The 12500-nt window shown below is 36.1% G+C and overlaps 1 protein-coding gene across 1 annotated transcript in view; it reads left to right on the top strand.

The window, feature by feature from the left end:
• Positions 1-12500, top strand: part of rnf145b (ring finger protein 145b) — a 39486-nt gene that overhangs the window by 8662 nt on the left and 18324 nt on the right. Inside the window, 2 exon segments of the mRNA XM_056446104.1 lie at positions 7137-7245; positions 8237-8328. Coding sequence (XP_056302079.1) covers positions 7137-7245; positions 8237-8328 — 201 coding nt within the window.

The following is a 12500-nucleotide window of genomic DNA, read 5'->3' on the forward strand; positions in this document are numbered from 1 at the left end:
TTAACACGGACACAAGAGTTGGCTATATTAACAGGGGAACTAGCATTCTGTAAACTATTAGAATACCATACTGCTCATTCTGACTGTTCTCATATAAACTTATTATTGTCACATCATATTTACATTCAAAGCTTCTATTGTATATTAAAATTAAGCTCTGAATGTCTGTCATCATATTTGATAACACCATTACCCTAAAATATTATCTTTTTTTGGTAATGCAGCCTATAAATATGTAGTTAAGATACTAGAACACGCAAAGATCTGGGGCTCACTTGCATTTTCGCTTTAAAACGGGGAGCTATTTCCTGGCACCAAATATGCTGTTTTTAAAACATTATCTGAAGTAAATTTATGTTTTTGCTAAAGTTCTTTTATGTTAGCAGGAAGTTGCTAGGCAAAAAATGCGTGCATATTAAAAGTCACAGCGAAAAGTAGCAGACATGCATGCAGTCATTTTGACCAATATGGTAATTAAAGGTAGAAATGCTCAGTTCTTTACTGTTTTGTAATTTAAAAATAACAATGTTCGAAAGAAATACACAGATATTTAGAAAACGTCAGGGTTGTTGTCAGATCTTGTAGTTTCACCCCCCTCTTGTGGATCATTTATGTAGTGTCGCGTAGTGTGAACGCCACAGCGATTAAAAGACACAAAATCAAGTCATGTAGTGTGAACAGCACAGCGATTTGCCGATGTTTAAAATCCTGTAGTGTGAACTAGCTTTAGTAAGGCATCTGAAGACTCTCAGACCATAAGAAACAAAATTCTCTGCTCTAATGAGACTAAAATTGAACTCTGAGTAAATGGAGTGAATGCCAGGGCATTATGTTTGGTGAAAACCAGGCACTGCTCATCGCCAGGCTAATACCATACCATACAGTGAAGCATGGTGGTGGCTGCATCATGCTGTGGGGATGTTTTTCAGCATAAAACAAAATTTGAAAAAGTGAAGCGCTATGAATACTTTCCGGATGCACTGCATGTTAAACTCCAACAGATAAAGTCATTGTATGCAGAACTATAGACCTTTATCTATAAAGTATAATTATGGAAATTGTGTTCATCATAAATGAAAGCTACTTTGTGTTTGCGCACCTGTCAGTCAGTCAGCATGTCACCTTAAAGGGTTTAAACAAATAACGCACAGCAGTGCTAGATTACAGAAAAGTTTGGCTGTTTCATTCACTTACCTTTTAATATGTTTTGGTGCGATTATAACCAGCTTAAAATGACTGAAATAAATAAATGACTGAAGGTTTTGAATGAAAAGCTGTAATGTAGCCGTGGCGAGATGATTTTGGTTGTGGTACCCACCATGGAAGAATGAATGTAGCAGAACCATGCCATGATAACAATTGAATACAATATTTTGGAAGGTTATAAAAATAAAACGCAACGCTTTTCAGGTTTTGCAGTAATCAAATAATAGTTTTCGATGCAGAAACTAAATAATGTAATCGCATATAAAAACACAAATAAATTTCACAACAGCTAAGTCAAGAACAGTGAGTTTTATTTATTTATTTATATATTTATTTATTAACATTTAAAAACACAGACAGTACGTAAAGATGTTTTCACTTAAAGGCCAGCTCACACTGTTTTTTTTTTTTTTTTTTTTTTTTTTTTTTTTTTTTTTTTTAATTTGATTAAATTTTTTATTTATTACCATTTATTTTTTTTAATCCTGAACGATTGAAGCATGTCAGACTGCACGTCTGTCATAAGTCAGACTGACCAAAAAAGAAGTGCCAAACATGAAAGAAAACGCCCCCGGAATTTGACGTCATCCACCCATGACACTTTCACTATCCCACATTCTGAACTAATTCCTTAGAGCAAACGTAAACAATCTGTTGCGGCAATTTTGCACACTGCGAGTCTCAATAATTAAACCAGGAAGTAAAAATAGTTTGTTTTGTTTTGACTTCCGCAGTCATTTGAATTTTCGCATGAATTGCATCGTCAAATTTGGAGCTCCTATTGGTTCTTGGATTGACTCTCATCGCAGCTGCTGTCACACTGCAGGAAAGTGTCTGATATCTTCTGACACTGCCAGAACTTCATCGAAGGAAAATCTGATTGCAACGGGCAATAAACGGCTTGTCAGTGAACATGTCAAACCAACAATCAAAGATCCCAGATTTTAGCCTAGGATTTCAGGAGTCTTTTAGGATTTCCCAAATTTGTCTCAGATGACAGAACCGTGGCTGAAATCTCACAGTGTGAGGAGGGCTCAAGACAGATCCACAGATTCAGCTTACTTAAAAAGCTTAATGCATAACCGATTGCATTTGCTATGGCACATTGACAGATTTTGTGTGAATTTGTCCTTTCACTTGGATAAGTTAATTTTGTGCCTTGCGATTCAAGGTTTAAATTACAAAAGCTTAAGTGAGTTTTGTTTTAATGTGGATGCTGATGTGCTGTGCTGTTTTGTTCACACATGCACTTCACACTTTTAAAACCCAGGCAATGATGGAGTGGATGACTGGTGAACTGAATAGTTTTTCATGGCCCATGTCGATATTTAGAAAATGTGGACAATAGGATGCCAATATTCATTCATTTTATTCATTCAATAAAACTGGATGCAGCATAGAACTGAATTACTAATAAATAACAACGTGAAAACCTCTTGGCTTAAAAATCTGAGGTCGCACAAGTTGTTATAGCATGCAGAAACTCAGAATCGGTAATGTTTGAGGTTATTTTACTATGCAGGCTACTATAATAATTTAACCACTGGACTAGGCATGCACCAATTAACCAAGTTTTAATGCGTTATGGTTAATAAATCATAAAAGCCCCTAGGGTTGTACGGTAGTTTTGTGATACTATGGCTCAAAAAACTGGCAGTGCCACTGTAGTTTGTAAACGGTAGTATCATCATTAACAGTCTGTCTACAATACATAATGTTGCGTGTGGAAAAGTCACTAAAATTTCGGCATTCAACAATAGACATAGACAATAGACGGCATTCAACTATTCAACAATAGACCATTGTATTTTAATAGTCTATGGCCTTCTAAGGTTGCAAATCTGTGTAGAAGTCGCACCTTTTATGGTAGCCTATTGCATATTTTCTGATGCTTCAGTTCGATTCTGAATCCATTCATTTCTGCTCCTGTCAATATGATTTAATAGCTACAACCATACAATCTCTTAAAAAGAACAACTCACAAAGTGAATTTTTTTAATTACTTTGGATTCTTACCTGATAAGACTGAAAAAAAAAACAATAGATAAAAAACCCAAAATAGCAATAAGAAAACATTGAAACCATTTTGACCACTTCATATAGCCATAAGTTTGTTGGAAAAATGCTCTTTTTGTAACGAATTTCGTTTGGTATAATTTGTATCTTTATTTTAATGTATTTTTTGCTGGTACAAATACATTTTAGGTGAAGAGACGTGCAAATACTTTTTTTTAATAGTAAGGGAATTATTAATTCAATTCAAGTAGTCCTGTTATAACAAATACATATAGTATTTCTAACATTTGTCTTTATTACATGGATTTGAGTTACGAATTGCAGTATTGTAATACTACTTGGTATCAGAATACTTCAGCTGGTATAGTACCATGACATGAGTTAATGGTATCGCGACAACCCCTAAAGGCCCCACAACACAGTGTTTCTTTTGCACAGAATGGAACTATTGCAATTTGAGCAAAATGAAAACAAGTTATTTCAGTGGTGCAGGATCTTAAGAGACACTTATGCTATTATCAGGAGTGCACATAACTTGTTTTTTTGATCCGGTTCTCAAAGGAGTATTTGGTAAGTTTATTGCTAGCTGTTAATTGAGTTGCGTTGTTAATTGAGTTGTTAATACAATAGACTACTAAGCATGTAGATTAGGGCTAAATGATGTGGCCAAAATTTTTCATAATTTTTTTTTTATATCAATAGATACCAATAATTATCATTTAAATGTCAAATCTATTTTTCTTTAAAGTTTAAAAACAGATTGTTGCTTCTGGGAGAATGTTGAAATGAGACAATTTAAACTACAATTTTGGTTAAAGTGTTAAAAAAAATGTCAATCAACTGAACATTTCACAAGTCTGAGCTACAATATTTATAATGATAGTTTAGTTTTTAAAACCTGTATTGCGTAAATTTATAATCTTAAAATGAATATCTTAGTTCCTGCTTGTTCTAATTGAATCATGAGCTTGAGTACATGATGTAAATGTCAATTAAATTAAAGTATTACCATTTTATTTTGCTTAAATTACAAAAATGTCATCCATAGTATAATTAAAGTAATTTAAATTCAATGCTCTTTAATCTCTCTGGATTTAATGAAATTCTAATGAATATCTTGCTCTTTCTGAATCAGAATCAGAAAGAGCTTTATTGCCAGGTATGTTCACACATACTAGGAATTTGTTTTCGTGACAGAGCTTCTACAGTGCAACAGGATAACAGAGACAGGACAAAAAACAGATAATAAATATATTTAAAAAAAGAAGTAGTGAGTGCAAATATACAGATTGACAAGTGTATGTGCATGTTTATTACTATATACAATGTTATATGTGCAGCTGTTATGTGCAAATTGGCATGTAAAGTGTGTTGTTAAATAAGTGTATATGTGTATAAAAGTGTATAGCAAGTAGTGATGTTGGTTTCGCAATTATTATCATCAAGTGTTCATGAGATGGATTGCCTGAGGGAAGAAACTGTTTCTGTGTTGGGCTGTTCTGGTGCGCAGTGCTCTGTAGCGTCGACCAGAAGGTAAAAGTTCAAAGAGGCAGTGTGCTGGGTGTGAGGGGTCCAGAGTGATTTTGGCAGCCCTTCTGCTCGCTCTGGATAAGTACAGTTCTTGGGGAGTAGGAAGGGTTGTACCAGTGATTCGCTCAGCAGTCCGAACTATTCGACGTAGTCTTTGGAGGTCGTATTTAGTAGCTGAGCTAAACCAGACAGTTATTGATGTGCAGATGACTGATTCAATGATGGAGGTGTAGAACTGTTTCAGCAGCTCCTTTGGGAGGTTAAACTTCCTCAGCTGACGAAGAAAGTACAGCCTCTGTTGAGCTTTTTTGACAATGGAGTCAATGTGAGTGTCCCACTTCAGGTCCTGAGAGATGGTGGTGCCCAGGAACCTGAATGACTCCACTGCTGCCACAATGCTGTCCATGATGCTCAGTGGGGGGAGAGCAGGGGGGGTTCTCCTGAAGTCCACTATCATCTCCACTGTTTTGAGCGTGTTGAGCTCCAGGTTGTGGCTACACCAGCCAGCCAACTCCTTAACCCCCTGTCTGTAAGCAGACTCGTCACCGTCCTGAATGAGGCCGATAAGTCTGGTGTCGTCTGCAAACTTCAAGAGCTTCACAGAGAAGTCTTTTGATGTGCAGTCATTCGTGTACAGGGAGAAGAGCAGTGGGGAGAGGACACACCCCTGGGGGGCGCCAGTGCTGATTGTGCGGATGCTAGATGAGAATTTTCCCAGCTTCACCAGCTGCTGCCTGTCCGTTAGGAGGCTGTTGATCCACTGACAGACAGAGGTGGGCACAGAGAGCTGAGTTAATTTGGGCAGGAGAAGTTTTGGGATGATAGTGTTAAACGCCGAGCTGAAGTCAACAAACAAGATCCTCACATAGGTCCCTGGTCTGTCTAGGTGTTGCAGAGCATAATGCAGTCCCATATTTACTGCATCATCCACAGACCTGTTTGCTCTGTAGGCAAACTGAAGAGAGTCCAGTGAGGGTTCAGTGATGTCCTTCAGGTGGGCCAGCATCAGTTTTTCAAAGGACTTCATGACCACAGATGTTAGCGCCACCGGTCTGTAGTCATTTAGTCCTGTAAGTTTGGGTTTCTTTGGGATGGGGATGATGGTAGAGCGTTTGAGGCAGGAGGGCACTTCACACAGTTCCACTGATCTGTTGAAGATCAGGGTGAAGATGGGGGCCAGTTGGTCAGCACAGGATTTTAAACAGGCTGGTGTTATAAGATCTGGGCCTGGTGCTTTTTTCCTCTTCTGTTTCCGGAAGACCTGGCACACCTCATCTTCACTGAACTGTAGGGCAGGTAAGAGGGAGGCGGGGGAGTGGTGGAGGTGTTAATGGTGGCGTGAATAGCAGTTCAGAGTGGGTGTGGGGGGTTTTCTCAAACCGGCAGTAAAACTCATTCAGGTCGTTTGCAAGTCATTCATTGTCTACAGTGCTGGGGGATGGTGTCTTGTAGTTTGTAATGTTTTTCAGACTTTTCCACACAGATGCTGAGTCGCTGGAAGAGAACTGACTCCTTAGTTTCTCAGAATAGTTCCTTTTTGCGACTCTGATCTCCTTTTCCAGTGTGTATTTGGCCTGCTTATACAAGGCCCTATCCCATTCCTGTAAGCAACCTCCTTGGCCTGACGTAGCTGTCTGAGTTTTACAGGGAACCATGGTTTGTCATTGTTGTATGTGAGTTGAGTCCTGGTAGGAATGCACACGTCTTCACAGGAACTGATATAAGATGTTACAGTCTCTGTGAGCTCATCCAGATCGTTTGCAGCAGCTTTAAAAACACTCCAGTCAGTGAGGTGGAAACAGGCTTGTAGATCCCGCTCTGTTTCGTTAGTCCATCTTTTCACAGATCTTAATACAGGTTTGACTGTTTTCAGTTTCTGCCTGTAGGTTGGAATGAGATTAATCAAACAATGGTCAGAGTGTCCCAAAGCTGCTCGTTGGACGGAGCGGTATGCATCCTTTATTGTAGTATAACAGTGATCCAGTATGTTTATGTCTCTTGTGGGACATGTAACATGCTGTCTGTAAAGCTATTCTTTAGTATTTTCAATTAACATTAATAAGAACTCAAGCTTGTAAAGTTTCATAATTTCCAGCTTTCGCAATTATGGGTTTAAATGTCTCGTAGGCAGTCTTGTCATTTATCAAAAACAGAATGCTCATCATCAACATTATAATTAGTAATGTACAACAGTCTAGATATGAAGAAAACAAACATGTAAGGAATTCAAGAAAAAACCTTAACTAGTTTGTTATTGGCCCTTCATAATATAAGAACCAAACTGACTTGTGAAGCATTTTGTTTTATTGTAGCAAAAAACCACAAGCTCTTTTTTATGCATTTAATCATTATTACTTAGTAACTAAGACCTTCTTTTTGTTTAGGTTACATCCTCAGTCTGGTTCTGTTGACATTACCACGACAACACTTGGTGCAGCTCTACCTTTACGTGCTCACAGCACTTCTGCTCTTCGCTGGACACCAGCTCTCCAGGTCTTTGCTTATTGCATAAATATGCTTTATGTTATACAAACACTCATTTATCAAATGAACATAAGATAAAAAAGTGGGCGTTAATGCTAGTTTATACTTTTGCGTCGAGTGATCGGCGCAACCCACTGCGCATGCCTTGCATGTTGCTGTGCATTTATACTTCTGCACGCTGTTTGTGTTGCTCTGCAACAATACTTCCGAAACGCTAGCTGGCAGTAGGTTTTTATGTTCCTCTGTTTCGTATTTCTTCACTGGTGTTTTGTTTTTTCTAAATGCGACCTAAATGTACAAGTAGCTCAAACTCGCTCATTCAGAGGCGGGAACTGGTGGATGTGCAACAACTTTAATCGAAAAAAAAAATAAAAAGAAGTAGAAAATAAAGTAAAAACACTGATCATGTTTTCAATATGCATTCATAAATTGCATTAATTAGTAGGAGTGTTTTTGGGAGTTTGTATTACAATTTATTTTACTTATAAGTGAGGCATATAAGTTTAGAAACTAAGAACAAATGGTAAATATCCATTACGCTTGCATATAAAAAAAATCACAAGATGGTGGGATGCATTTATTACTTTTAAAACTTTCACATTACTATTCTGTCACTATGAGAGGTTCCTTGTTGAACGGGATAAGTTTAACCATGTTGAAAACTGTAGTGGCTTTTTAAGGCATGACATTCAAATTATGTTAAATTAGTTTTTAGTAGCCATATTTGTCAACATGCAAATGTGTGTATTGTTGGGTTGTCGACAAACAAATATTGTTTAAATCATGTGAATCTTGCTGTAAGTAGATTTTTTTGTGCGATTTATACTCGTTTGTACGTTGCATTGATAAATGAGGGTAAATGACATCTTATGTTGACAGTCCATGCACTCAATATTTGTTTGCATTGTCACTTTTAACTAATAACATAAATTATGACCTTAATGAAACTGTTAAGTACTCTTTCCCCATTTTCTTGATTTATTCACAAATTTTCTTGTAGGGATTATGTCCGTGGAGAGCTGGACTCTGGTTACGAGGGACCTCTCTACCTGGAGCCTCTGTCTATGAACCGTTTTACCACAGCGCTCATCGGTATACCCTGCTTTATAACTTGAAAACAACTCAGTCTTTTTCTCTGATGTGTCCAGCATTTTTAAAAACAAGTAACACACAACTAGTATTGTATTACTGAACTGCAGTCCCCACCCCTGTTGAAAAAGAGACCAGATAACACAGAATCTGAAAGAGAGGAAACCTGATCTCAGTGTGTTATATTTGCCAATGTGTAGAGGCCCTGAAATGCATACACTTTTACTAATGAGGCATTTAGTAAAGGAATGGCATACAAACAAACAGCCCTTTCCATTAAACTTACGAAATGCTTCTACAGTTGTAGTCAGAATTATTAGCCCCCCTTTGATTTTGATTTTTTATATTTCCTAAATTGTTTAACAGAGCAAGGAAATTTTCACAGTATGTCTGATAGTATTTTTTTCTTCTGAAGAAAGTCTTATTTGTTTTATTTCGGCTAGAATAAAAGCAGTTTAAAATTTTTTTTAAAAGCCATTTTGAGGTCAAAATTATTAGCCTTTTTAAGCTATATATTTCTTTCGATAATCTACAAAACAAACCATCATTATACAATCACTTGCCTAATTACCCTAGCCTGTCTAGTTAACCTAATTAACCTAGTTAAGCCTTTAAATGTCACTTTAAGCTGTATAGAAGTGTCTTTGAAAATATCTAGTAAAATATTATTTACTGTCATCATGGCAAAGATAAAATAAATCAGTTGCTAGAAATGAGTTATTAAAACTATTATGATTAGAAATGTGTTGAAACAATCTTCTCTCTGTTAAACAGAAATTGGGGAAAAAAATAAACGTGGGGGCTAATAATTCAGGGGAGCTAATAAATGTTAAATATTTTAGGAAAGGCTTCAAACTTCATATCAGGTTTTTAAACCCAATGGCACGGTTGCCTAATCAGCTTTGTAAGATTGTCCGTTGCATACAAAAGTGAATTAAAAAGAAAAATAAGCACATCTTAACAATGTGCTTCTGTTCTGTTATTTTCAGACTCAAAATGAATCAAAGTCATAAAAAGAGAACAATTACAGGAGCTCTGAATGTATTTTATGTAACAAAACAGACTGCCCTTTAGGGTTCCTAAAAATCACAATTTAGGAATTCCAAATAAACCTTGAAATCAGGGATGCTCATTTTGGTTAATTTTGCCAACTGACAACCGCCGCTCGTTAACTGAAAATTAACGGTTAACTGGTCAGAATAATATTAATAAAAACAAAAATTGGCGTGTCTATTTTGTGACGCGTTAAATATTGCATTTTAAAATACTTATTTCAACATGCAAACAACAGCATACAGAACAGCATATCTTCACGCACCTGCAGTGTTTCCAACAGCATAGAAAAAAAAAACTAAATTAAATGAATAAAATAAATAGTCCTGGCCTAGATATTTTTCACTTAAATGACATTTAGATTCCAAAACTAAAACACTGACCATGGTTTCCGCTACATTCATTTTTCAATGGCGGGGCGCCACACCAAATTCATCCCGCCACAGCTTCATTACAGCTTCTCATTCAAACCTTCAGTCGTTGTTGTTTTTTTAATAGCGGGTTATAATCGCACCAAAACATATTAAAAGTTGTGTCGTTACAAACATAGTTCGTTGATTTAACTTTTCCCATATCCATCGTTCCAACGAACATTTGCAAACTGCGTCGCAAACTTGTATGCTTGCAACTACACCTCTGGAGCTATAGTTAGAAACATAGTTCCTGGCTAAGTTCTATTCTCCCAGTTATCCCCCCTATGCCCTCTTCGTTTACAACATTCTGACATTTAAACTTGGAATAAAAAAAAATTATTAAAAAGTATAAAAGTCATCACTCTTTGGAGTAATTTGCTTTAAATGTATTTTTAAAGTTCAGTTTTAGTGATCTCCATGTTTACAGCTGCACTCCCTTCACAGTACACTTTGAAAACATTGATGTCATTTTGAACAGCCGTGGCTCATGACGAAAGCTATGTGTTTGCAAAAGGCAGAGATGTATAAAGTACTAGAGACCCAGAGTAAAAGTACAAGTACTCTATCAAAAAGTGACTTGAGTAGAAGTAAAAGTGCTCTTTAAGCAGTACTTAAGTGGAAGTACTAAAGTATTCAACATTTTTTGTACTTAAGTATTGCAAGTAGTTTATTTCAAAATTTACTACTCAAGTACTGAAAGTAAAAGTACAAGTATTGTGTAATGTAGTTATTAAAGAATGCAGTCAAAAGACATCATATTGTTTTGTTTATTTTAAATCTCTTTTTTGGGGGCACGTCATTAAGCAGAACGAAAGAACCACAGATCTGACAGATTAAACCGCTTTAACACACCTTTCAAAGTTGTGTGTCACAAAAACAGTCCATAATCCACTCAAAACGCTATTGAAACCCATTTTCGAAGCACAAATTACTGGTTGTAAACGCTGTAAACGAACGTTCTAATTCACTTGATTTTGATTTTATTGTAAAAAAAAGAAAACGTGTATATTACTGTGTTAAATGAAAATCTGAAATATTTTATGGCTTATGGCTATGATTTAGTATTCAAAAATGTTTCATTTTAATTATGTTTTAATTAAATTGGTCTTAAACTTCATATTTTTATAGTATATTTATTCATTCTGGTACTTTTACCATAAACCAACATCTCAACCATTTGGTAGAGGCTGATATTTTTGAAATTATGGGATGTGTTGGGGGGAAAATGTATTGATTGTGTTAACTAGCGACATTAGGAGTTAAGAAATGCAATAAATAAAAAAATTCTATTGGTTTTTTTCTTGATGTGACAGTTAAATGGTTACTTGTAATACAACTGTGTCCTTTATTACAGCAGTAAGATATATGAACTGTACCCTTAATTTGACCCGCTCAAAGAAAACACTCTTTCTGAATGTATCAAACAAAACTCATGCACAGAATAAGCATTTATAGCAAATAAACTAATGTAAATATTCTCCCGCCTGCTTTTTAAACGCTGACAGGCGAGGTCTTACACCCCTTTGATTGGTTATTGTCTTCCCCTTCTCAACAGAAAGGGCTGCTATCGGCTTTAGAAATGAAAGCGTTGTTCACTGATGGCGGGAAGAACAGCCGCGGTTACAGTCTATGTATGTATAATACGCGGTTATCACAGGTAATCTATAATAGACACAGTGGAGAAAACTTGTACTCATACACGCCCAGGTATGGATCCACAAGTATCGCTTTAACAGCCAAGAGGAGATGAAAAGTTACCTCACAAACAGGCCAGCGGGTCAAATGTCCAAAGTGAGAGAGGCAGAGATGGAGTCTCACAACATTTCTCTGTAGTAGTGAAATAGCGGCTCGTGTGCTGTTTTCACTCGCCCTCGCGCCTCCGTCCTTCGCCATAGTATTGCGACACCGCACATAGAAGATAAATGGCGTCAGTACGTAATAACCCGTTATGATCTATTACTGAACCGATATCGACCATTTTGACACCTCTAGTAACGAGTAACGATGCAGCTCATAAAAAATGTATCGGAGTAAAAGTATTAAACTCATCGAAAATATGTACTTAAGTAAAAGTGGAAGTAGGAGAAAAAAACAATACTCCAGTAAAGTACAGATACTGCCTTTTAGTACTTAAGTACAGTAGTGAAGTAGTTCTACTTCGTTACTATACATCTCTGTGCAAAGGTAACACATGAAAGCAGAGGTATTGTTGCCACCTATGTGGCTAGGTGACCTGTTATTTAAAAGCAACATTTACGCCTCCAAAGCTTGTGAAAACAAAAAACACTGCATACATTAATGCTTTTAATTTAGGTAATTTATCCGATTATAAGTATCTGTACTGTATATGACATGGGCCTGTTGGTTAGAGCATTTCTGCAGTGGTTTGCATGTGTCATTGTAAAAGTAGACTTTTCAAAATTAAAAATAAATAAACAATATCCTACTCATCATCATCATTATTATTAATTATTATTAAAGTAGGATTTTTTTCATTTCCTAATAAATAATAAACATTAAATTTAATTTCTTAATAAATAGCCTCATTAATTAATTTATTTATTTATTTATATGAGTTACATATGAGATTAGAATACGTACTAGCTTTTGTAAGTGATTTTATGTTTAGAATAGAATGTCATGTTCTCAATAATATTTGTAAAGGAAACATAGGCCATTTACATATATTTCAATTAATATGGAAAGCAA

This window comes from Danio aesculapii, chromosome 21, assembly GCF_903798145.1.
Source record: "Danio aesculapii chromosome 21, fDanAes4.1, whole genome shotgun sequence".
In the NCBI taxonomy this organism is placed as follows: Eukaryota; Metazoa; Chordata; class Actinopteri; order Cypriniformes; family Danionidae; genus Danio; species Danio aesculapii.